Source organism: Ictidomys tridecemlineatus, chromosome 11 (genome assembly GCF_052094955.1).
Source record: "Ictidomys tridecemlineatus isolate mIctTri1 chromosome 11, mIctTri1.hap1, whole genome shotgun sequence".
NCBI lineage: Eukaryota > Metazoa > Chordata > Mammalia > Rodentia > Sciuridae > Ictidomys > Ictidomys tridecemlineatus.
Genome location: NC_135487.1, coordinates 124,762,802 through 124,790,012, shown reverse-complemented (window position 1 = coordinate 124,790,012; position 27,211 = coordinate 124,762,802). Strand labels below are relative to the sequence as shown.

The window sequence follows — 27,211 nt, the reverse complement described above, 5'->3', positions numbered from 1 at the left end:
CTACCCATCCATGATTTAGGTTTTTAATTTCTCTAAGAAATTAAAGTAGAGGTTTTGTACATATTTCATGAGATTGTTTCCTAGATATCTGTAATTTGATGTTATTATGATGATGTTGTTATGAAATGTTATCTTCAATATTTTCCCTAGTATTTTGAGAGCCATTTGATTTTGTATTTTGGTCTTGGGTTCTCCAACCTTGCTAAATTATTCATTTTAGAAGGTTAGATTCCTATGAATAAAACCATGTTGTTTTCAAATAACAATACTTTTGCTTTTTAAAAAAACTTCCCCAGTTTTTATGCCTTTTATCACTTTTGTCTTATGATATTGCACTGTATTAGCGCAGATGATACAATGCAGACTAAAGGCAAGGAGGTAGAATTCTTTGATTCTTTCTTGATCTGCATAGGTTGTTATTCTTTATTAACTTAAGGATAGGTCTTTCATTTATAGTTTATTGAGAGTTGTTCTGTTTTGTTTTAATCATGAATAGAGGCTGAATGAGTGATCAAGAAGATTCCACTCTCTGGACTTTGTTCCCTTAGAGTTTGTTAAAATAAAAAGTGCTTAATTTATGTTCCATGAACTATGTGTAGGTTATCTATGTGAACAATGCGACTAGTGGAAAAAGGACAACAGACCTTAGCAGAGTGAGTTTTGCTTGAGTTTTTCTTGTTCTTTATACCAGTTACTTTTCAAATGAGAAATCTCCATTGATATTTTCTAACTTGTCCAAGAGTACACAGAAAAATAAAAATTTCCATCAAAGAGCTGTTAATATTTGGTATAATGTCTCATAGGAAGCAGTGTAAAAGCAAGCAAGACTGAAATACACACAGAGGAGAGGGTCAAAAGTGGATATTTGCAGTCACTTTCTCAGAATTCTCTACCAATGCTCCACTTTCCCTCTACATTAGAATTTGGCTGTCTACTGGGCAGTTAAGGCAAAGCCAGGTAGATCCACTTGTGGTTGTGTGTTGTGTACCAAGTTGTGGGTGATTACTACCACGATGTGCTGGAGAGAATCAAGATCCAGGGCTCCAGGAGCAACTGTGCTACCATATCACTGTGTGACATCTGCCAAGTCACTACATGTCTCTGGACCAATTTCCTTTTGGAGATAAAGGACTTGAATTAAACCAAGAACCCTTAATCCATGAGTCACAGGCTAGAAGCCACAATCAGGTTCACTTCAAGGAGTGCAGAAGAGTTAGAAATGGGCAATGGAGAGGACTCATTACCTCAAAAATCTCTTATATTTTTTCCCTCTCTCTTCTTCCACCCTCCAAATATCAACAGTATTTTCCTTCATTGAATAATGAACCCTGTTCTTCTTCACATGGAAAGATAAATTTTTAAAATTAATTAATTTTACAGTAGAATACACTTTGGGCTGGGGATGTGGCTCAAGCGGTAGCGCGCTCGCCTGGCATGCGTGCGGCCCGGGTTTGATCCTCAGCACCACATACCAACAAATATGTTGTGTCCGCCGAGAACTAAAAAGTAAATATTAAAAATTCTCTCTCTCTCTGTCTCTCTCTCTCTCCTCTCTCACTCTTTCTTTAAAAAAAAAAAAAAAAAAGAATACACTTTGACATAGAGTACACAAACGGAGCACAACTTCTCATTCCTCTAGCTGTACATGCTTTGGACCAGTTGATTTCTAAGTTTTCTTCTCCAATCCTGAATATATGGAAGGATCTTCCCTGTGGGCTTGCTAGAAGGCTAGAAATTCTCTTGGTCATTTCAGTAATTTTACTTACCTTAAAATAATAAAGATGAGAATAACAAGTTAAACACATCTAATCCCAAATTCCCAAATCTGTAATGCTCCAAAGTCCAAAACTCAGCTGTGACATGATGCTACGTGTAGGAAATTCTGCACCTGTTTTCAAGTGACAGGTTGTATGTGTGCCTGCATTTGTCTGCAACCTGCCACCTGAAAACAGGTTTTAGCCCAAAATGTAGGCACACTAACAATATTGTATAAAATTACCTTCAGGGTATTAGTATAGGGTATATATTCAGAAATGAATTTTGTGTTTAGACTTGAGTTATATCCCTGAGATCTCTCATTATGCATATGCAAATATTTTAAAGTCCCAACAAATCCAAAATCTGAAACACTTCTGGTCCTAAGCATTTCAGGTATGGGATACGCAACCTGTATTGTGAAGTTTAAGTGCGTTTGTTGATTCATGCAGAGCTTTTAGAACAATGTCAGTCACCTGTTAAGGACTTGACAAATATTTGCTATTTCCATTACTATCTGCTTCACCGTGACAATGATTTATTGATCAGTTTACGTTCCAGATTTACCCTAGAAGAAACAGAAAAGCCAAAGAAGGAAGTCTCCTGGAGTGGGTGGGAGCCCAACCAGTCCTTGGGGACACAGGTTTTCGGATCTGAGCCTCCATAGCTGGATCCTGCCCTGAATGTGGCTCCAACATTGCTGTGTCTCTCTCTAGGTGAGACTCGGTAGAATGCATTTTGCAGTTGGCAAATGGACATTACCAACTCAAGACATTATTATCAAAGCCTCCAAATTTGGAGGGAGATGTGTCAGATCTGAGGTCGACTTGCTGGCTGCATTATGCCAGGCGAGCTGCCTAGAGCCTTCGTCATGTTCTCCATTCAACTGGGGAAAAAGACTGCCCTGTTGTTACCAGCCACCACAAAAACATCAATACTAATTCATGTGCATCTACAATTCAAATCATCATTCCCTGAAAGGATAAAAATGTTTCATTTCTTTGAGTAGAGAGTTCCCCAAGATTTCCCTAGCAGTCCTTGTTCTGTTTAGTTGCAGGAACATGTAAATCATGTTGCTATTCTTGGTTACTCAGATGAGAAGACAGTGTTCACTGTGGGCTTGCTCTCTGACTTTCAGATCAGACCTCTGCAGATGTGGCAAAAAGGGTGAAGCTTTTGATATCAGGCTTCTGCCTTTTCTTTCATGAATAAGTGATGTGCACGGTCCCCACTGCTAGCTCCAACCTGGAAAAAGTAAGTGTGTGGTAAGAGAATTTTGTTTCCAGACCCCCACTGAGTTATATGTCCCCCAAAAGATATGCTGAAGTTTGACCCCTGACTCACAGGTTTGCAAAAGTAATTAAGATATCATTAGAGTGTAGCCTAATTGATAAGAACGGTGTCCTTATGAGAAGGAGACACTTAATACAGATAGCAGGGAAAACACCAGGTGACAATGAGGCAGAGACTGGAGTGGTACATTTTAAGCCAAGAAACTCTTGGAGACACCAGATACTGGAAGGGGCCAGAAAGGATCCCACTTTAGAGGATCCAGAGACAAATGGCTCTGTCAATACCTTGAACTTGGACTTCTCTAGGGAGGCTGCCAGCATCTTGCCAGGGGGGGTCCTTCTTCCTGCCCTGGAGGGTGAAAGCCACTGGAGAAAATAAGTCAGAAATAATTAGTGAAGAAAAAAAGACACAGAGTCAGAAAAATAGTTTTAAAGCAGAGCGCCTGATAGACTCAGCCCAGCAGGAACTGGACAATTAGAAAATGGCTCCCGTGGTTTATTTAAGCGGGTATCTCAAAGGCAGAGATAAAGTTTCAGCGGTGAAGTCTTGCTTCATGATGTCTTGCCGTCAGCAGGTTGATTGAAATCTTGGCAGGTCACACCCATCTCTGAGGGGCTGTGTGGCTACAGCAGGTCACCCCGTCTCCGGCGCTGTGTGGGACCAGGCAGAGCTGAATAGAAATTCACGTGTATGTGGGACTGCCACAGGAAGTTCCCAAACACCAGATGTTCCTATTCAGTAGGCTGTGGTGCCAATGTAGTCCACACACCGCCCACAGATGGCTAATCACAGACTTCTAATCACAGATCTGAGAAATAATAAAATTCTATCGTTTTTTAAAATCATTCTAGTTTCTAGTGCTTTGTTACAGCAGCCACACGAAACTAATACACACACTGTCCTCATTCTGTCCTCATCTCTTTACTTGCTTAGTTATTTAAACCTTTCTTTGAAAAGCTCTTGTCTGTCCAAAGCCTCAGAAAAGAATGGAAACTAAGCCTCCTTTACACTGAGGTAAGTGAGCTGGAAATGGTGTAACGTGGTAGCTCTCTCAGGCTGCTGGCTTCTGGGGGTCACACTCCTACAGTAAAGGAATCAGTGGAACAAGAGACACATTGCCTGGCTAGGAATTAGTTGACCCCTTTTGGCATCTCAGTTTCCGTCAAAGCTACGTAAATGCAAAGATGATATCTTTCAGATTTGACACTTGTTGATTATTTGAGTCTATGAATGAAGCTCCAAAGGTGGAGTCTCAGATTTTTATCTTGATGGAGAGAATGATTTTGCTTTATCGAGAGCCTTCTGGCTCGGTTGACATCAGTTGATTCTCTCCATTTTTTAATCAGTGCAAGCCCTCAGTGTCTCTCTCCAGATTGTTATAATGTTCCTTAAGGACATCACTTCCTTTGATCCCCCCTACAATCTGCCAAATGATAGTCTGGCTTAATTTGCACAATTTCTCCGTGAAGTCTAGCATTAATGACTGCAGACAAATCAACTATCAGAGCCCTTATGGAAGACTCCGTGGAACTTGTACCTAAGCTTTCTTTGTCTCTCCAGACTCCTCCCCCACCACATCCTTCACTTGACTCACATTTCTCACCTCCTTGCTCCCTATGAATACTTAAGCTTCTGCCCGTGTGTGGTTTTGATGAGGCCCTTCCTCCAGGGTGAAAGGCCCTGCCCTCATGCAACCCTGTTGCTGCTCTACCCATCCTTCAGGGACCACTCCTAACCAGACTCCACGCCCCTTTCTCTGTCTTGCACAAATACTTTTTAGCAGTGTCCCAAGTTTTCTTTTGCTGTAACCTGTTATTTATGAACCCAGTTTTATCCACTGTTTGTCACCTTCTTGAGGGCAGATTTGGTATCATATTTATCTTCCTATTTCTATTTCCTACTCGACTGTCTGGTACATGGTGTTTTTAAATCAACCTTCACTGATATGCATTGGATTTTCCAAATGCGATCAGTTTTTTTCAGGTAGTCAAAAGAAATGTTCTCATTGGCCTTGAAAACTGTTTATTGTATTTCTTACTTTGCTAAAATCTGCCAACAGTTAAGTGGAAATAAACACAAGCGGGTCACAGAAGTCATAGAGTTGCAAGTCTCTCTATTTTTTGTACCTAAAATTCACTTTTTGACTTTTCCTTGCATTTGAAAATGGGAGTCCTGCCTCATCATCTCATTACCATAAGTCTGTGTTCATGAAGCTTCCTGGTGACTCTTGGGACAAAGTTCACCTGAGCTGGGGGACAGACATGGGCCAGAACCCAGCAATGATGTTCAAAGTCCCTGAGCATGGGGCCTCTGAAAATTTCTTCAATGTCTGAAAAGTTCCTCTTGTTCTCAGCTCTCTTGCTCTACTCTTATGATATAAAAATATATGGTTGGGGCTGGGGCTGTAGCTCAGTGGCAGAGCACTTGCCTCACATGAGTGAGACATTGGGTTGTAACCTCAGCATCACATAAAAGGTAAATAAATAAAATACAACTAAAAAAAATCTTAAAACTATGGGTCAATTTATCGTATAAACACAGAGTAGCTGACTTTCTCAGATTAGTTGGATTTTCTAGAAGCCCAGTATTTGTCCCTTTCTACTTGAGAACCTTGACTTATCTCATCTATAAGACACACAGAGCAGAGTAGGAGGAAGTGTGGTGAGGGAGATGCCCATCTTTTCTCTCTTCACCTTCCCTTTCTTTCCTTCCATCCCCACCCCAGGCTTGGGGAGGCTTCAACTCTGGAAGAATACGTATCTTTCTCACTAGGCTCCTAGCTGTGTGCCCATCTAGAACACATTACGGTCTCACATAGTCTCACTCAAGGAGATGACTGTCCTTGCCACATCCATCATGGCATCTGCAAGGCAGCACCACACCCTAGCCACATCCATCATGGCGTCCACAAGATAGCAGGTACAGAGGAGGATGCGGAATAAATGGGTCAAGGCAGAGCATATCAGAGACCCAGCTCTTTCCAGAGATCCAGTAGCAGCACAGAGAGAATGAGAAGGCCTGTGTCTGGGCAGAAGCCTGTGGTTTGGATGAAAAGGCTACAGAGTACGAAACAAAGAATTATAATTTGAGGCACATGTAGCTATAACAGATATGGGCCATGGGTATCTGCCAAATACCCCAGAAAAAGATGGGACAGAATTATTCAGAACTAAGCAGGAGCCAATCCGGTGTGTCCAGGGATGAAACCAGGCTACCCAAGTCCCAGGGACCCCAGGGAGGAAGCTCACTGCCGACAGGCCCCTCCATTCCAGAGGAAGGCAGCCTCTCTCCTGTGGTCTCCCTCTCAAGATCTCTCTTCTACTTCCACCTGTCATCTTAATAAACAAAACAAAGATAAAACAGGGCTTTGGGGAGTTTAAATTTGGAATTCACTGAATATGTATGCAAAAGAGGCTGAATTTGGATAAAAGAGACCATTTAAAATTAGCCAAGTCTCAGGCCTATTTAATAGGCCATCATTTCCTTTTATTTATGTATTTAATTGCATACATTTTCTTAAGACATCAGCAAGGGTAGAAACTCAAAAATAAGATATCCTTGGCCACAGATAAGAATGAAAGTGTCAATTCTTTGCACATCTGAGTTGTGAATAAGCCTCACATAATCTTACTCTATCTCCCGCAGACACCTGATATTAAGACCCTTGATGTAAGCAGTATCAAACCACAGATGTCTGCAAGACAAACATTTATTAGCCTAAGTGAGTTTTATTTTTATCTCGAATGGGAGCCAAACGATCATCTTCTTGGACTTTGTCTCCTTTGCACCTCTATCTAGCAACTCAGGGAGACCCTGTCTCTAAATAAAATACAAAAAAAGGGCTGGGGAGTGGCTCAGTGGTCGAGTGCCCCTGAGTTCAATCCCTGGTACCCACCCAACCTCCCCCCCAAAGAAAGAGAAAATAAAAGAAAGAAAGTCAAAAGAATAAGTCTGGTTCATTCTAAACCTCGGCCTCCCCACGTGACAGCCTTCCTTGCCCTCTCTTAGCTCAGGGCTGACTTCTTGGAAACCTGAAGCAAGGAAAGAGGGGGTGGGGTTTGTTTCCTCTCTCTCTTTGCTTCACTTCCTTGCGAACTCATGATCTGCTATTTGGGGATGGGTGGTGTTCAAGAAGTGGGGACAGGATGGGAGCGTTTATGACAAAGGGTAGAGTCCTCTGTGAGCGGCTGTTACAGTGGGCTGGTGCCCCCTGGGCAGGGCCCATGTCCAATGGCTGCCTCTTCCTCTTGAGCAGTATCTTTGCAGCTCCTTTAGAGACTTGTCCACCTGAACCTGCAGGTCCCAGATGCAATGACGTCTCCTCCAGCCAGCTACTTGTTACTCCCTTGCTCTTCCGGGTATTCCTCATTCCTGTGGAGATTCCCTCCTAGATGTCCTCTCAGTGTGGTCACCTTCGAAATAATCCAGTGGTACACGTGAAACCCTGAAAAACACACAGATTTCCCAGCTGAAATCTTAGTGCACAGGCTGCTTCCAGTATGGCTCCAGACTGTCACCTTCAGACATTTGCAAATGTGAGCCAAGGACCGGTCCATGGCCCTCAAACTCCAGGGGACACATGTGAAACTTTCTCATGGATGATCTGGATTCCTCTCTTAGTTTATTTGGGGGAATGAAAAAGAAAGTAAACAGTACACTAAAAACTCTACTTAAAGAAATTCCCTGTTACATATTTCTTATTACTTGATGAATTCTTGGTATTATAAAGCACAGATGTGCAAGAGGAGCTAGTAATGATGGCAGTAACCCATTTAACTCTTTAAATAAGTCTTGCACAAATGTTCTAGCACTTATTGTTCCAGGTTTTGGTGCTTCTGCGCAAACGAAGATCATTTGAAAAATCATACTTATGACTAAGAGACATACTCAAGATTTTTATAGTGGAGAAACGAGAATCTACATTAGCTCCTCACAACAGTGACAAACACCAAATAAATCCCCACTAAGCATTTCAATTCTTTCCAAAGTTACCTAGTCTCAGTTTCACTGAAATTGAATCTTGATTCTTTTCCAGCAAGATATAAGATAGCAGTGTCTATTCTTTGGTCTGTGTCTGAATCTACAGCTAAATTTATCTATATCCACAGAGAGTTTTATCCCTTGCCCCCATTTACAGAAGGGACTTATATTACTGAGCTTACTTTATGCCATGGTTTTCAACTTACTGGTAATTTTCAAGTGACAAAGTTTATATATACACAATGGAATATTACTCAGCCTTAAAGAAAATGAAATTATGGCATTTGCAAGTAAACTAATGGATCTGGAGGATTTCATGCTAAGTGAAATAAGCCAATCCCCCTCCAAACCAAAGGCCGAATGTTTTCTCTGATAGGCGGATGCTAACACACAATAGCGGGGTGGAGGCTAAGGAAGAATAGATGTACTTGTGGTTAGACAGAGGGGAGTGGAGGGAGGGGAGGGGATATGGGGGTAGGAAAGAGAGTAGAATGAATTGGACATTATTACTCTATATGCATATATGATTATACAACCAGTGTGATTCTACATTGGGTACAACCAGAAGAATGAGAAGTTGTACTCCATTTGTGTCTGATATGTCAAAATGCATTCTACTTTCACGTACAACTAATTAGAACAAATAAAAATAAATAAAACAGAATAGTAATTAAAAATAATAGCAATTACAATGTTAAACCAATTATAAATCATAATCATATTACATATAATTAGTAATGTTATAGTAAATGATGGATCAAGTATTAATATTAAGCAAACATTAAGTATGGAGGCTGTATTAATAATTATAGGAATATAACAGGAACTATGGATAAAAATTTTCTTAAAATTTTTAAATTTATACTGCAGCATTGAAAATATGGTACTTGGGTCTTAAAAGAAAAGATTGTCATTAATTTATTTTGAACTCATATCCTCCTCCTTCCGACAGCCAAGGACAGTGCCTGATGCCCAGGAGATAATCAGTAGCTATGGTTAAATTAATGATGCTTCATTGAAAATCTTATTACCAACTTTGAGAGTTCTGAGAATAAAGCTGGCGGGATGTTCACAGGCTGCTGTCCTTTCTCCTTGTCCTACAGGTTTTATATCCATAGACCAATCAGCGTGCGTGTGTGTGCACTCGTGCGCGCGCGCACGCACACACACACACACACACACACACACACACACACACACACACGATTCTCAATGAAAACAAAAAAATTCTCTCCACTGAGGAAGCACATGGAAAGTACTGTCTGTTGGAGTTTGGTCCCGACAGACCAGGTGGGTGCGCTCCCAGGGGGGCTGCTGCAGAGTTCAGAGTGGGGAGCTTCGGCAGCGGGGACAGAGCTCTAACAAGGCTGGGTAGAATCTAGTCTAGAGAGATGGGATCAGCAGATCTGGATTGGGAGCAGGCAGAGGCTCATCTCTGCTGAAAGTCTGGATCTCAGAAGCCTCCCAAGAGTTCTACTGCCAGAGCAGGGGAGCCAGTCCTCCAAGGGTCTGGAACCTTCCACTGCCATGATTAGAACCCTTCCTGGCTTCATCCCCAAGGGTATTCACGCCCACCTGCTCAGTTTCCTCACTCTCTTCAGTTGATCATTGAATTCAAAGGAAGTGAGTTACTCTCCTCTTGGTCTCTCTGACTTGAATCCCCATGGGGACAATCTTCTCTGTGCCTGCTTCACTTATGTTCTTCTAGGTACACCACAGGCCACGCAGTAGGGGCTGAGACAACATGGCGACGTGTGCTGTGGTCTCCCAGGCTCCTGCCTCCTCAGCATGGCTCCTGCCCCAGTTCTGCACTTGCCAACTGAGAAAGGCAGGCTGCTTTTCAAATACCAGCTCACTGGGCAGCCTCTGGATCAGCTCAGTTCTGGATCAGCTGAGGCTGCTTTTCTGTTCTATAGGTATTTTAAGCCAAATTTGTTCATTGTGTTTCTGTGTGTGTGTGTGTGTGTGTGTGTGTGTGTGTGTGTGTGTTCCCTCCCCTCTGTGATGAACCAGCTGCTGGGATGCTGCTACAACCAGCTTGGTTCTTTGTTCAAGGACCCTAATTCCTGAGTCTCTAGGAGACTCTGTCCAATACTGAACCCCAGTGAATCCTGTCTTTCACCCCTTTGCTGAGACGCAGCACTCCGCTGCTTGAATTCCAAGCCTCAGAGCAACTGGAAATTTAGTCTTTCACTGTCTTGAATTCTTCCTGGCCTGCATGCTCTCAGACATCCTTCCCATCTCTGCCTTCTCTTCCATTTCCAACCAAGCTTTGGTTAATAAAAGCAGAGGGAGGAGTTGAAAGGGAAGCTGTTCCTGCCCAGGTCACAGGCAACAGGAATGATGCAGATGCAGAAGGGGATCTGCAGACCCTGAAGAAGAGAACTCAGGGCTGGGTACACAGACAGGGTCCACTTGGTCATGCAAGTCAACCCCTCCGTGAGGAGGGACTGGAATTTCACGGCTCAGTATGCCCAAGGCTAGGGAGGAAGCACCAGGGTGAGCTGTGCATGTGACTCCTTAGGGGACTCTCATGTCACCACTGGTACAACCCCTACCCCCTCCAGGCCGGAGCAGCATAGTGCAGTGAGGTCCAGTAACCTCAGGGACACCTCCCAGTCGGGGGCCAACTTCTCAGAAAGCTCCTCTTGACTCTCTTCCCATGGCCCTATGCTGAGCCATTTGTTCTGACATGATCAGAATGTGGACTGTTAATCTGGGCTTTATCTTTCATGAAGTCTAAATTCAGGAGCAGGGCAGCCCTGCCCTGGAACACGCAGGCCCTGTGCAAGGCCAAGCCACCTTGGGAGGGAGGCAGCCTCGCCTGCTTGGTGCTTCTCTGAGGTGCCAACATGTGAACTCTTTGCTTTGCTATCACTTTTGAATTTCCAGTGAAAAGAGGAACACAAAGGTGGATTAAGCAAGATTAAATTAGTTAAATGTATATTTAGTAAAAGGCAGAAATGAAAACTGATCATCTTAGCAAAAAAAAAAAAAAAAAAAAAGTATAAATCCTACGCAACCAAAGTTCCAAGAATGGGTCAGAGTATCTTGTTGGAGGTCACACAGCTGGAAAGTGACTGAAGTGAACTGGAATCGGGTCTGCCCACCTCCAACGTCCAGGCGCTTGGCCTCTGTGCTTAACGCTTCTGTTTAGGGATGATTTCAGTTAAGTCCAGAAAAGTACAGCTTGAAGTTCCAGGATGGAACACACTGGGAACACGAGGACAGTGAAGGCCAGTTTTCGTGCCAGCAGGACATAGACAGCTCGCTGGATGCAGAGTGGACAGCCAGGCTGATAGGTTTTCCTCCCTGTGGAGTCTACTCTTTGTACTACTGTCACCTGTCCTCCATCCTCCTGGACCCCTCATTGCAAACACCTGTCAAAGAGGAGACAGTTATGAGTTTCCTGTGCCCCCGGGGGAGACCACAGTCCTATCCTGTCTGTCCTCAGCATCCACAAGGGTCTCCAGAATGACAGGGTCACTGCTGGCCTTTTAAGAAGTCATTAGCGCCTCTTAGGAGATTAGAATCTTTTGCAATAAACAGCCCTAAAATTTGATGATTTAAAATATTAATAATAATCAACCAGCCATAAGTAATGGAGTGCCTATTAACAGGCCATGCATGTGACTGCAACATGTACAGTTGCAAAATACTATGGGTCAATTGCTCCTAGAAAGCTCCTCCAGGAGACGCCCCGTTTTCCTGATAAACGTCTCAGGACGTCAGTCCCAGCGGACCGTAGAAGACAGCAGGGCAGGGCCGAGGGACGGCATTTCTGGTACATCTGTGGGCTCACCGATGCTCTCTGCCTGGTCACTCTTCAGGCATTCATGGAACTGTCAACCATTTAGGGCGCGCCGGGCGCAGGGACTATTCAGAGGGACAACTCAGATGTTCTGCACTGTTCTCACGAAGCCCACTATCAATGGTCACCACTATTTGCCAGAGGGATTTCACCTTGATGCCAGTCCAGCGGGACGTGGAGCTTGCCTTCCTGACAGTATCAGAGAGTGGCTTCAGTTGCTGTCATAATTGTCCACAGCACACAGCTTTGAGCTTCCCCCGTCAGTCTGTGTCCCCTGGCCCAGCTCCCTTCTCTGGGCAAATCTCTTCCTGAGAACCCCTTCTCCATTCCCTGAACCTCTCCACTCCTGAATCTTCCGTCTTCATTCTCCTCCACTCCCCTGGCTGGGCCTCTCATTGCCCGGAACTGCTCCTCCTCTAAAACCTTGAACAGCCTTCTCCAGGCTCTGAGCCACCTCCGTGACCTTGAACTTCCCAATGCTCTTCTTTCCCCAAGTCCTGCCTCCTTGAAGTCCTTTTCTCCAGGGCTTCTGATTTCCCTTTGTAGCAACCCACCTGCTGGCTTCGCGCAGCCTTGAAACCACTTGCGTTGGTGCCTCAGCTGGAAGCCCTGGTTTTATGATGCCACCCACAATGCAGGCTTTACAACCCAATGCTGAAAAGTGGATTAATTTCTCCTGGTCTTTATCTAGGGCCCCTTTTCCTCTGAGTACTTATTTCAGAGCTTCGCTACATTTTAGAAGCTTCTAGCCTAATACAGCCTCCCTGGCTCACATGAGGCGACTTACTGCCCATTTCACCCCCAGACACCGTGACGGTCGGGCAAGTCTCATACCTTCTGTTTGAGATCTCCTCTGCACCTCTGACTGGTACAGAGTGCTCTCCTCCTGGGTCTCTGTGACTCCCTAGGCTCTACCTCCATTCCACGTCCTCCTACATGCTGTATAGCCAGATCACATGCTCTGACATGCACAACACCCTTTAGTCCTTTATGTCCTCTGGGATCATGTCCTTTCCAGCTACAGAGGCTTCCTTTCCCTTCTTAATGTTCTTGACTCTGTCAGTAAAATAAATAAATAAAAAAATAAAATATATATATATATTTGGTGCTGGGGATCGAACCTAGGGCCCTGTGCATGCAAGGCAAGCACTCTATCAACTGAGCTATATCCCCAACCCCTGTAACATATTTTATTGGGGCAAAGTGCTTTATCTTTCCTTCCCACTTCTTTCACTCAATTGTCCAAGTGAGAGGGGGAGAAATATATTTCCGTATCCTGAGACCTGGGCTTGTCTGCTCACAGGTCTTATGAAGGCTTTCATCCTTCAAGTGTAAAGTCAGTTGTCCACATCATGCTCCTAAAGGATGGAGCCGAATGCATAGGATCTTGGATTCCAGTTGCCTCCTAATTTGGCTTCATCAAATAGTAAAGCTGCTATTGAGCCTCTTCTAAATTCTGCGTCTGTTACTGCATTGAAACAGAAACTAGAGAGGGAAGAATGTGAGTAATTAGCATTTACAAACCCATTTATAATATATCTTCCATAACACCAGTAAACAATAACCCATGACCCCTGAGCACCAATCAGACCGTGATCCATTCATTCCAAACCACCTGTCATTCCTTAGATGGATAATGCTGCATTTATCTGCATATGCATTGCATATATATATATATATATATATATATATATAAATAATATATATATATTATTCTGACTATCCACTCTACTCACCTTTAACTCCTGCTCTTAGTGAACTCTTCTCCAATTAGCTCCAAGCAGAGGTAATCGTTTTTCCCACTGTGTCTGCAAAGCATCTTATACTTTCCAGTCTCACAGTAGTTTTTGCGTGTGATTGCAATTACTCATCCTTATTCTTCTGGTGTGCTAAACTATACCTCATTCATCCATATACTCCCCCTACCTAGCATGTCACCGGGCACTCAAGGCTGCTCCAAACTTTTTCTTGAACATAAGAGAAGTAAATAAGAAATACAGGCTTAAAAATGAATGCCTGCAAAGCACCGTGTCAAGTGACCCGAGTATTACAAAGAACCTAAGACATTCCACTGTAGAGGGACAATGACCCTGCTTGAAACAGCAGGGGTTGTGTCAGCATGTGGCGTTAAATGTTTAACTAATGGAGTTGAATCACTTTTCAATCTCGGCTGAATAATTCAACAAGGCAGCGGGGCCCTGGCAACACTGAGGGTCTTGCTACTCAATCTCTGTCCATCATAGATGTAAAGAACACTTGAGGGGCTGGGTTGTGGCCCAGCGGTAGAGCGCTTGCCTAGCTAGCATGTGTGAGGCACTGGGTTCGATCCTCAGCACCACTTAAACAAATTAAATAAACAAATAAAGTTAAAAAAAAAAAGAACACTGGAGCTGAGTCCAGTGATCAGGAAGCCCATCACCACAGGGACCTATTGCCACTCAGTTTTGAAAGATGGGCACAAGCACAGAGGCAGGGCAGACCTGTTGGACCCTCTGGCCAGTGTGGGGAAGCCCATGTGAGGGTAAGAAAGCCAACTCTGTAGGTGGACATCACCACCTGGACTCTACTGTGGCTCCAAGGGGATCTCTGCATTTATTCGATGACCTCTGGCTTCCATATTCTTTATGAAATAAATCTAAATTCTCCTACTTCCCCCCAAAATCATCCTTAGAGACTAGGCATTACCTGACCTTCTAATGAGAGAGGGCCACACTGGGTCACTCTCCTTTTTCTGTGGAAGGGCAAGGGGCAGGAGCAGAGATGGCTGGAGCTAAACTTGCAGCAGAATCCGGACATGACAGACTGGTTTTGTTCTTGTTTGTTTGTTTGTTTCAGCATCTTTTTTTGCCCGTTACAGCCCCATTCCTTCATCTAGAACATGCTGAATTCAGCAAGTCCAGCTCTATCATTTCTGTCCCTCGAGTCCACTGGCTTCTGGTCATCTGATACAGCTCTTGCAGCACAGGGGACCTGCCTCTCTTCCTACTCTGAGCACACTTGGGGCCCAAACTGAATGCTGCTGCCTGGGGACTTATTACCAGCTGCGTTTCAGTTGGTCATCTTCGACCTGAGAGATGGCTCCGCTGTTCTCCTTGATCCTTGGTGAGTACCTTTGCTTCGGTAGGTTTACATTTTAGGGTTTTCCGGAAATTTCATTAGGAGAATCTTTTCCCTGCCCAGATTCAAATATCTTCGAAGGATGGCTTTCTCCTTTCTTTCTCTACCTATTCTAAGCCCTAAAAACCCCTTGATCCATACCCAATTTATATTTTAATGGCCAGATTTTTTTCTATCGCCCCATAGTTATACCAACAGATATATGACATTTTTCCCCTTCCTCTTTTCCATTGTTTCCCCCTAATATACTATTATAAGAAGACAAATGAGTGAGATGCTAAGTAGCAACAGGTAGAGCAAGGAAAGATGGTACTGCTATAAGACAATCACTTTTCATTGGCTATTTTGTCTAATTTCCTCTGAAAGGTGCTTCACATAATGTTTCTCTCATTTTCTCCAATTTCCCGTTGCCTAGCGAGTCTACAGATTAGCATGAATGATCTGGAGGCTTTAATCCTGGCCCCTTGGTTCCTTCCTTCCTTCCTTGTACTGGGACTATGAACCCAGGGTGTTATGTGTGCTGGGCAAGCACTCTGCCACTGAGCTGCAGCCCCAGCCCTCCTGGCTCTTCAAATTCTTAGCTTTGTGAATTTGAAGATTACCATATTTCTCTGAAACCTCCCTAATCTATACAGTAAGACTAATGTTATGTTTCTCAGAGTTTTTTTTTTCTTTTAAAGGAGATGTTTCATAGGATAACTAATACAGGGCATCTAACAGCATGGGATAAACCTCTATCCTCGTTGATCACATTCATTTTTATTGTCTTGATGACCTAGGCATTGCTGAAGCCCACAGTCTTTCAACGTAGCACTCGGGTGTCCCGTGTAGGGCACTTGCCATATTTAGCATCCCTGCATTTCCCACTGCACCCGACAGCTGATGCTGCCTCTCAGGGTGCATTGCTGGCTCTCCCAAGCTCACCTGCAGGCCGGTCTCCTTCATGGATTCTTTCTGGTCTGCAGCTGCTATTGCAGCTATTGACCCTGTGGAGGAGCTCCCAGTTACTCACTAGCTACCCCGCATTTGCACCTGCACACCGGGCTTCACACTTTCCTTCCCCTGTGTAATTCTGTGGGGGAGGTTATGCAGCAGCTCATCACATATGTACAATATCGCCTTGAGTCTCCCAGAGTCGTAGACAAGACTTCACCGAGTCTGAGAGTGGCCATGTGAGAAAGACGGAGGGCATGGGATTCATGAGAAAGAGTCTGGAAACTAAGAGAAGAAAATATTTCAGGGTTAACCACTGAAATATTTGGTTCTGCCTGGAAAGCCCGAGGATGGAGTTCCACAGACTCTCAGTCACTCTTTCATAAACCCATTGAGGGGGTGAATTCTTCAGTCGCAAATACCAAGGTCTCAGGGACTACTGAAGGTCACAGGGTTCAGGATTCTTTACAGCACTAAGAGGGAGCCTATCGGACAAAAGAATCCAACTATACGGAGATCTCACGGGAAGAAGCTTGATGTTCCAAAGATGTACTGGGTGCTTAAATGTGGAGATTCCAAACTCAACATTGAGCTGCTTCTGACCCGTTAATCTATAGTCAGTAACCTACAGCCTACCCGTTGAGAATGGCTTTTATATTTTTTAACAGTGGGGGAAATTTTTTTTTTAAAAAATCTAATATTTCATGACACATGAAAATACATGGAACTTAAATTTGTGTCTCCATACATTAAGATGTATCGGAACACAACTGGGTTCATGTATCCACAAGGACATGGCGACTCTCATGTTGTAAAGATAGAGCTGAATAGCTGTGTCAGAGACCTTGTGGCCTCAAAGCCTGAAATATTTAGTATCTGGCCTTTGAAAGAAGGAGTTTGCTAACTCCAGTCTGAACGCGGTGTCCTTGAACAGATCCCGCCACTCCCCTCCACTCTCTGCCCTGCCCCTCTGCAACCTTGACTTTCCCCACCAGGGCATCTTTCCAGGGGGCCCCAGGGCTCTTTTCTGCAGAGCTAAGGGGGTGCATTACCACACTTCTACTCCAGCAGTTATGACCCTCCGATCCTCACCTGGGCTGGAAGCAACACCACCGTGGTGGCAAAGGGCCGGGCCAACTGTGACAGAATTGGCCTCTGGCTTCTAGTCAGTGTCCAGTGTTCTCTGAGGGCGGCCATCAAAGGACACTGTGACCCAGGACGAGAAGGTGACAACTGGACGGATCTTGGAGGTTCCCTATCTATTGCCTTAAGTTTGGCAAGGGCCTTCTAGAGAGTTCTATTTTTAAAAATAAAGCCCTGGAAATGTACTCGAGGGTCTCACTCACTTCCTCTTTTTTCTCCCCTCAGTCATGTGCGCTGGACCCGGCCTCTTAGGTAAGACTTCCAAGGGGTGGGGTGGGGGGAAGAGTCCTGACGGGGCGGCCTCTAGGATTAGGAGAGGGGAGATTTTGAAGGTTCCTGGGCTATGAAAAGAGACCATGGTCCCAAACAGGCCGAGTACCTTTCTTTTCAGGTTTCCCATCCCACTCTGTCAGTCTTGTGTGGGTGGATTTCCACTCCAGAGCCCAGAATGGTTTGAATGGTTTTATCCAGCCAACGAACCTCTCTCCCCACTTGGCCTCTGTGGCCAGAGAAGCTTGGCCAGCATCCCCCAAAAAAACCCGAGATAGCTTCATTTCAAGCCCAGAGGCATTTCACTGGCTGGGGGGGGGGGTAACCCAGCAATGAACTTCTCGCGCCCTGATGGGTTCCAGCACATCCAGGTCCTCCTCCCAGACTTCCTGGCACTTTTGAATTAGAAATGCGTCAGCTTCTGTGAAGTTCATGACTTCACAAGTAGAGGGCAGGATGGAGCTCAGCCTCTACCGGCTGCCTCCTGGAGGAATCTGGGCGATACACCCCTGTGCACCCAAGGAGAGCAAGGGAGCGTGGAATGAGTGTGCAGGAGTGGAAGGCTGTGACCGCCCAAAGCCAAGGAGGCTGTTTGTGGATTACCAGCTGCTTTTGCACCGTTCCTCCACTCTGTGCTTTCACTGGGTGGTGGTGGCTTTGCCAGAGAGAGAGAGGCAGCTACAAAATCTGCTATTGGTGTGGCTGATTCTGCCCTGACGGATGCAATTTGATTCCTTAGAGTTCCCCTTCTGGGATCTTGTCCAGAAGCTTAAATTACTTGCTCTTTTTTCTTGGTCTTCAGGGCTGTCCCTCACTGCCAGTGTGGGAGGACAACTGTTTTTGTCACAGCCTCCTCCTTCCCCCGGATGTTGCTCTCCACCCCTGGGTCTCTCTGGAGCTCTGTGCTGATAAAGCAGGCTAGTGTCGGGCACGCGCCCTGGGGAGCCCTCAACTCTTTCCTTGCACATCTTTTCCCAGCTCTTCTGTTTCCTCCAGCTGAATTTCTTTTGTTGTGGTGGTGGTTGTTATTACTATTGCGATCACTGCTTATTTCTTCTTTCCTGGGAACTGCTCTTGTCTACTTCATAGAAACTGAAAATTCAGGCCAGGCGTGATGGTGGATGCCTGTAATCCCACTGGCTCGGGAGGCTGAGGCAGGAGGATGGAGAGTTCAAAGCCAGGCTCAGCAAAGACGAGGCACTAAGCAACTCAGGGAGACCCTGTGTCTAAATAAAATACAAAAGAGGGCTGGGGGTGTGGCTCAGTGGTCGAGTGGCCCTGAGTTCAATCCCTGGTACCTCACCCCCCCAAAAAAGAAGGAAAAAAAATAAAAATTCATTGAAAGTGAGAATTTTACAATCCAAAATAAAACGATAACCTGTGTAGAATTCTGAAGGCAGCTTCTTTCCAGAGTACACAATAATAACAATCCAGACTCTAATCTAGATCCAATGACCCCAAAGCCATTTCTGGGTGACTCTCTTGAATTATATTTTATTCAGATAAGTAAGCTTTAAATTCAAATGTGTAAAAAGTATAAACCTTTTTTTTAAACTTTTTAAAATGATTTTAAATTCTATCTCTAGTTTCTTTTTTCAGTACTAGGGATTGAACCCAGGAGTGCTGTGTCACTGAGATACGTCGCCATCCTTGTTTAATTTTTCTTTTTGGTCCTGGGGGATTGAACGCTGGGGTGCTTTACCCCTGAGACACATCTTCAGCCCTTTTTAGTTTTTATTTTGAGAGAGGGTCTCACTGAGTTGTTAAGGGTCTTGTTAAATTGCTGAGGCTGGCTTTGAACCTACAATCCTCCTGCCTCAGCCTCCCAAGCTGCCTGGATTATAGGCATGGGCCACTGTGCCCAGCCTTTTCAAAATTTTGAAATTGGGCTGGGGATGTGGCTCAAGCCGTAGTGCACTCGCCTGACATGCGTGGGGCCCAGGTTCGATCCTCAGCACCACATACAAAATAAAGATGTTGTGTCTGCTGAAAACTAAATAAATATTAAAATTCTCTCTCTCTCTCTCTCTCTCAAACAAACAAACAAACAAACAAACAAAATCCTCCTGCCTCCGTATCCCAAAATGCTGGGCTTACAGGTGTGTGCCACCGTTTCCAACTAATCTTCATTCTTTATATCCGTTTCCCCACCACCAATTAAGGAAATGAAGCAAAAACAAATCAATAAACCAGACATGAACTTCTCACTGTAGTTTAAAACTCAGTCATATTGGAGTTTTCTCACTTAACCACTCCTCTGGGTTGATTTCATGTTCTGGGGAGTCTGTGTAGAGTTAAGACAGGAAGTGGGAAGTCTGCTCCTCAGGAGTCATGTGACCCACATTGGCCCTTATTAAGCTGTTCATATTTCATTAGGGCAGAGACCACAAGTCCAAATGTGACATCTTCTAGAACCCCAGACATGTCTCTCAGTTAATGGTCCCGTTACACAAAGCTGTGGCAAATTCAGCTCTCTGCTCTCTTGCTTTGAGGCTACCGTAGACTTGGTGAGATTGTTTTAAGCCTCTAAATATCAGCTCTTGGGGGATAGAAGTCCTCTCTGTCTTGGTCATCACTGTTCTCTGAGTTCATAAGACAATACCCCACACGTGGTAGGTGCTTAGCAAATATTCAATGTCTGATGAGTTCTTTCCTCGTCACTCGACACAGCCATTTCTCCTCCACTTGTGTGCGGTGGTGGAAGGGAAAGAATTTCTCTTCATCTTTTCCATACCCAGAGTTCTCATTCCTCAGAACTTGTCCGGAGGCTCTGAGGTGCCTTGCTCCCACCTGGACCCCCGAAATCCTCTAGTTAAGTACTTGGAGCTGATCTGTCCTGGGCTTTCACTGTTGGACAGTGTGACCACCGGATCATCGTTTCCATGAGGACCCTTTCCCTCCTTTGTGGAGTACAGGGGTGGACATGATGATCTCTGTGGATTATCCTGGTTCCGGCCATCAGAGTCTCACAACTCTGCTGGCTCTCTGACTGATCTTTCCCTTAATCTTCAGCGTGAAAGGCTACCGTCAGGTCTGGGTCCTTGAAGGGGGATTTCTTGGTAGGGTGCAATTAAAGATGCGGTAGAATCAGAACTCAGGAATGGGGTCCCCCAGTGCGTCTCCCTCCCCTTCCCTTCTGACCCCTCCTGTCTAGTCCCCTACTCCCCACACCTTCTGTGCAGGGTGGAGGTGTCCCTGAGCATCCTCTGCCCTCCTCCCGCATCTCCAGCCAACCTCCCGTCTCTTTGCAGAGACATCCAGAGTGCGGCTGGTGGGGGGTCCCCACCGCTGTGAAGGGAGAGTGGAGGTGGAACGGAACGGCCAGTGGGGCACCGTGTGTGATGACGGCTGGGACCTGAAGGATGTGGCCGTGCTGTGCCGGGAGCTGGGCTGTGGAGCAGCCAAGAAGACCCCCAGTGGTCGTTTATATGGGCCATACACAGATAAAGGGCAGGAAGTCCTCATCCAAGGGGTCAGGTGCAGCGGAATGGAAGACACCCTGGCTCAGTGTGAGCAGGACGAAGATGTCTACGGCTGCTCACACGATGAGGATGCCGGCGCAATTTGCCAGAGTAAGTAGCGCAAGGCTCGAGGACCCTCTGCCAGCTGCCCGTACCCCGCCCTGGCCACTCTTGTTGGATTTGATTCCCTGTCGTGGACTTCCACACAGCGGTAACGGCCTCCCTGTCCTCTCGTCTCACCCACGCTTTCTTAACTCTCAACTCTGGAGATAGATCATCCTCCCTTAGAATGTTACTATGACTTGGTTGTATTAGTGCTTTTTTTTTTTTTTAAAGTTTAAATGGAAATGAGAACGTATTTCTCTTATTTTTATACATGAAAAAAAAATATGCACAGATCGTGCAACCACTAAACCCTTGTTGACTGGTGTATCTTATACCTGGGGCTGGGCCTGAAGTCGTGGGTGAAGAGATGAGCCCCCAAGATGTCATCTGTGCTTTTTTGATAGTTCCAGTTCTCAAGAAGTCTACCTGCGGTCAGGTAGACAGGGGAGGCTCAGAGGAAAGCAACACAATCTCAGAGAGATGATAGACTGATAGACACACTCATGGATCTGTATTCCTTTATTTCCATACACAGAGAGAGCAAACGTTTGCTTTCTATGTGCTTTTAATATTTTCTGTGTCTCTGTGTATCTTTTCTCCTCCTGTGATTTATGAGAGGCGAGTCTATGTCTCCTCCTTCTCTGTCTCCCCACAGAATTTATCAGAGAAACAATCACTTTTTGCCTTAATGCTATAAGTTAGAAAGACTGAGGATTGGTGAGGGTTGGAAGCACTGATCTGGAATACTTGGTTAATGTCAACATTGAACCCAAATGCTTTTTACTAGTCTGGGGCTGGGGCTCAGGGGTGGAGCACTTGCCGTGCACGTGTGAGGCACTGGGGTGAATCATCAGCACCACATAAAATAAATAAATAAAATAAAGAACATGCCACCTTCCTACTTAATCCAAAGTTTTTTTTAACCTTTTATGTGTATATGCTTATGTATCTGATCACCTGTATAATGTATGTATATACACACATATATACAGGTGATACATATACATTTATATATAAATAAATAATACATATATTTAATATACAAACAATATATATAATATAGTTATAATGACATAGAAAACACACATTATATACATTATATATTATACTATTATAATTCCATATTATAAAAAATGATCAATACTTATTATATATTAATTATGACATAAATGGATTATATATCCTGTGTAGTAATTATGTAATATACACATTTTATTTATAATGTCTGATATAATATTTAATGTAAATTCATTGTTTATACATAGATATATGTATAATAATGTATTAAAATATTTTGTGTGTGATTATAGTAATATATGATACATTGTAATTATGTATTAAAATATATACTATATTTATCATATATAAAAAGGACTGTGGATATAGCTCAGTGGTAGAGTGCCTTTGGGTTCAATACCCAATACCAAAAAACATATGCTATATTTTAATACATAATACATAATGAATTTATAATATGTAAAAACATGTATATTTATAGTATATTATAATTATAAATATACTTATATATTATTATTTATGTATCATTATTATAATAATATAAATTTTACATGTAATATAATTATACTATACATATAATATGATATAAATGTTTATATATATATATAAATTTATTTTGCCTCTGTCTCTTGGGAAGAGCAATGAGGAGTTGAATGGGAAAACAATTTGAAAGAGTAAAAGGCCACGATAATGACTTGCCCTGGGGTGAGCATGCGCTTCCTTGATTCGCTCCCTCACTTCTCCCCAGCACTGGTTGGTCAGTGCCTCGCACTCCAGTGCACAGGGTACTGAACACCAGAAACAGCCCCTGGGCAGTGAGCCCCCTTTTCTGAGACGACCATGTGCTTGCAGGGAGTAGACCCTTCCTGTTTTTGCTTCGCAGACCCAGATTTGTCTCCAGTCCCAGAAAGTGTGCGGCTGGTCGGTGGCCCTGGGCCCTGCAAGGGGCGAGTGGAGGTGCAGTATGAGGGCCAGTGGAGCACCGTGTGCAAAACGGGCTGGGACCTCCGGGCTGCGAAGGTGGTGTGCCGGCAACTGGGGTGCGGCAGGGCCCTGCAGACCCACAGCCACTGTAACAAGGCTGCCCAGGGCCAAGGACCCATCTGGGAGAGGGAGATGTTCTGCTCGGGAAGAGAAGCAGCCCTTCAGGATTGCCCCTCTGGGCCTTGGGAGAAGCACAACTGCACGCACGACGAGGACGCGTGGGTGGAATGTGAAGGTAAGGGAAGGTGATGCTCGCACATTCAGAGACCAAGGTCATGGGTGAGGTTAAATGGAATTCCATTCAGCATTATTCTCGAGAACGACTCCTGCACCAGAGGATCCCTGCCAACCTATTGTGCTGTCAATTCTCTTCTTTTAAAATGGCAATTACAATAGCTGCCTTTCAGTGCTGGGCATGGTGATGCACACCTGGAATCCCATCTACCTGAAAGGCTGAGGCAGGAGGATCCCAAGTTCAAGGCCAGCCTGGGCAGCTTAGTAAGACCCTATCTCAAGATAAAAAGTAAAAAGGACTCCAAATGTAGCTCCATTGTAGAGCACTACTGGGTTCAATCCCCAATACCACCCCCCCCAAAAAAAGAAATTTTTTAAAAATAACTTCTTTGAATGTGAAATGCTTAAAATGTTTTAAGCAATATTATGTGCTATATTAATATGAACTGTTATCATACTGAATTCGATATGATAGAGCACAGCACATTACTTTGTATCTGTTAAGTTCTTCAGTTTTAAAAAACTACCAGAAAGCCATTCATAAATATTAGATTTATAAAATAGGTAGGGGAAGCAAAAAGATCCTAGCTGAAGGAACATACCTGGCCACAGGGGTTGAAAGCTGATGGAGCGGTGGAGAGCAACTGCAGTCACAGAAACACATGGAGGGTTTCAGATGTGCTGATGGGGTTTGGTTGGGGAGGATGCAGATGATCTTTTTTTAAAAAAATATTTAATTTTTACTTGTAGCTGGACATAACACCTTTATTTTATTTATTTATTTTTATGTGATGCTGAGGGTCCAACCCAGGGCCTTGCACATGCTAGGAGAATGCTCTACCGCCGAGCCACAGCCCCAACCCATGACCTTATTTTTTTCTCTTTTCCCTTTTCCTCTCCAATCTCCAACTTCCTCCTCCACTCTGCAGATGCCTTTGACCTGAGGCTGGTAGGAAGAGATAATCAGTGCTCTGGGAGACTGGAAGTGCTGCACAAGGGCGTGTGGGGCTCTGTCTGTGACGACGGCTGGGGAGGAAAGGAGGACCGAGTGGTGTGCAAGCAACTGGGCTGTGGGGAACCCCTCTCTCTACCCTTCAAAGCCCGGAAAACCTACGGCCCTGGGGTTGGCCGCATCTGGCTGGATGACGTTCATTGCTCGGGGCAGGAGCAGTCCCTGGAGCAGTGCAAACACAGGTTTTGGGGGTATCATGACTGTACCCATAAAGAAGATGTGGCTGTGATCTGCTCAGGTGAGTCCTGTAGGGCTGACGTGGGGGACAATGCAGGAAGAAGGGTTGGTGGGGTGAAGTCTGGGGACAAGGGTGGCTCTGCCTGTGCCACAGAGCTGCTCGTAATCCTTCCTTACTCTGTGGCTATTTCCAGGGATAAGACTGAGGCTTTCTGATATATATATATATATATATTGGTTTTTATTTTTTTCTAGAGGAATCGGGCTGAGATATAATAAAAAATACAGTCTGAATGTGTCTTGAAAATTATTGGATCAACATCTTTATATTAAGTGTGAACAAAAGTGTGAAAGGATATAAGCCGCTTTTCAAAATCATCAAAATTGTTTTCAAATCACATAGCAGAACCATAACGACCCAGCTTTCCTCTCGATTCAGGGTTAGTTCTCTTCAGTCCTCAAAGGCTAAGTCTGAACCTGGCAGATGCTCCCACCTCATTCTTTTTATTGTTACTCCCCAGATTTTATTTCCAGTGGCCTTGAGGCTATGGGCAAGGGCACTCTAAGAAAGTCCTTGGGAGTCTTATTGGAGAGAATAAGACCTGAAATAGACCCCTAAAGGGAGTATGCAGGAGGAAGCCCTGTCCCAACTTGGGTCAGGGAGTCCGAGTGTAGCCTCTGGGTCTCTGGGTGGCTGACTCAAGAGAGTCACAAGTCGGAAGCCCATTTGTGGAATTAGAGAGGGGACCCACTGTGCAGGTCTCTTTGGCTAAGCTATAAAGCTGCAGCTAGGGAAGAGCTGATATTTAACCAAGAAATACGGGGAACAGTTAATGCCTAGGAAAGGACAGATTTAGTGGTAATAGGCCAACGTTTACATCTGCTGCTGCTACTTTGAAATTGTTAAATTTTATGCAGTCACTAAACTACTCTCAACTTCAGTGTTTTCATCTGTAAAATAGACACTATCCCTCAAAGACTTTTGTGTAAGACATGAACACAGTTGGCCCTCTGTTTCCATGGCTTCTGCATCTGTGGCTTCAACCAACCGTGAATTGAAAATGCATATTTGATGCGTCACCAACTTTATTTCTGGTACACTTTGGCTTTTTATTCCATATTGATGTTCTTTCAAAATAGAATAAAGGATTCAATTACTCTACTGAAAAAAAAAAAAAAAAGAAGAAATCACATCTGTCCTGAACATGCACAGGATTTTCTTATCATTATTCCCTAAACAAGATAGCATAACAGTTATTTATGTGGCATTTACATTGTGGTAGGTATTATAAGAGACTTAGAGATGAGTTAGAATATATGGGAGGATGTGCTTCAGTTCAATGGAAATTTTTACAATGTCATTTTACATACGGGTTTAAAGCATCCTTTTTTTTTTTTTTTTTTTTTTTTTTGCTATCCTTGAGGGTCCTAGCACCAATTTTCTGTGGATACAGAGGAACAACTGTACAGTTTGTGCCTCACATGGGAACTGGTTCAATTGGCCCCTGGGACACTACACCAGATTCTGACCCAGGTGACATCCACCCGTGTGGGATATCCATGTAGCTGAGCTCTTTCCTGTTCTGAGCACCGGTCTGCTTCCTTAGCCAGTTTAGCTTGAAGGGAATAATTTCTTGCAGGCCTGTCCCCGCTCCTTACTACATGTTCCTCTTGTCTTTACAGGACAGTATCCTGGCCTTGATGCTTGACCTGGCTCCCACTGGCCCCACGTGCCCCTGCTTGTCCCCCTGGCCCCTGATTATCCTGGTGGTCACACTGGTCCTCAGTCTCTGGGGAGTCTGAGTACTGCAGAGACGCCTTGTTCTTGGGGTCAAGCACGCCCACCCCTGCACCTGTCCTAAGATATAGCTGTTGATTTCCCTGCTGGGAAAGATGACCTTCTCTTGGCATTGCTTCTGACCTTGCCTGCCCCTTCCTCACCTGCCTGGAATCCTCAGGCCGGCCGCTCTGACCAAAAGCACAGGCCTTACGAAGGTAAGGTCTTCATCTGCTCATTACAGGGATGAAAAAGACAGAGGGAACATTTTAAAGGAAGCGTGTGGAGAAAAATCTTTGGAACTGGGGTGGGGGACGAGACAGAGGCTTTTTGAAATCTTCTTCTCAAGCTTCAGCTGATCATAACAGTAAGCCCACACTTCTCTGCCCGTTCTCGAAGAGGGCAGTTTGCCATTTCAAGAGGGTGGCACAGCAGCGATCTGTAGTCCTGAACCTTTTCATAATGTCAGAAAAAGATATTTCACCTTCTGACGGTTCCCATGAAATACTTCTGTCATCTATCCCAGGGCAACCTGCCAACATAGTTGACATTTAACCAAGGGAATCTCAGAAATGCATCCAAAGAAAACTTTGATTGGTTCCTGGGAAAAGGTCAGGAGAGGGGTGGACAGAAGTTGGGGAGAGCTACAGTTGTGTCTCATGCCAATCAGAAAGTACCATTTTCATCTTATAAATGGAGACTTGTAAACCTAAGGTACAGAATGACACTAAGGAGACAATCAAGGTTTAACTGTAAAAATCAGTAACTCTAGACTCAGAGGCTAAGTCCATACTTATGCTATGCCGAGGATTACACTGCATAATAAATCACATCTTGCAATCTCAACAGTTGCCGTGTTGTGTGATGTGCTCTTTCCGCCAACAGGGAAGCAGGTATTGTGGTGGGACAGGTTACTCAGAACACACACTAAGTCCCAGTTTTGTCCAAATTGAAGAGTCGTTATTTAGCTGGCCAGCCAGAGACTGCCCCCCACAGGACCCATAACTGTCTCTGCAAGGAACAGCCCCGAGCCTGAGCATTTTAAGTTATCTAAAGACAAAAACCACATCTGGGTTGACACAGCTGCAAGCAAGCAGGCACAGAAACTGAACTGGCCAGTTAAAGAGACAATGCAGTGGGTA

General features: G+C 44.5%; 1 protein-coding gene across 1 annotated transcript; it reads left to right on the top strand.

Annotated features, from left to right (window-relative positions):
- The first annotated feature begins 1,858 nt into the window (after positions 1 to 1,858).
- On the top strand, positions 1,859 to 26,915 carry LOC144368449 (CD5 antigen-like). Its single transcript, XM_078027326.1, has 8 exons — positions 1,859 to 2,471; positions 2,894 to 3,009; positions 14,697 to 14,941; positions 17,258 to 17,284; positions 20,554 to 20,874; positions 22,769 to 23,104; positions 24,033 to 24,353; positions 25,976 to 26,915. The coding sequence occupies exons 3-8, from the start codon at positions 14,914 to 14,916 to the stop codon at positions 25,999 to 26,001; spliced, it is 1,059 nt and encodes a 352-aa protein (XP_077883452.1). The 5' UTR covers positions 1,859 to 2,471; positions 2,894 to 3,009; positions 14,697 to 14,913; the 3' UTR covers positions 26,002 to 26,915.
- The last annotated feature ends 296 nt before the right edge of the window (positions 26,916 to 27,211 follow it).

Bases quoted from the DNA above. Each gene is read 5' to 3' on its own strand.
- LOC144368449 (XM_078027326.1), top strand. From the start codon at position 14,914: ATGGCTCCGCTGTTCTCCTTGATCCTTG. The intron at 17,285-20,553 runs GTAAGACTTCCA...GTCTCTTTGCAG, and splicing joins CGCTGGACCCGGCCTCTTAG to AGACATCCAGAGTGCGGCTG. The intron at 24,354-25,975 runs GTGAGTCCTGTA...TTGTCTTTACAG, and splicing joins TGTGGCTGTGATCTGCTCAG to GACAGTATCCTGGCCTTGAT.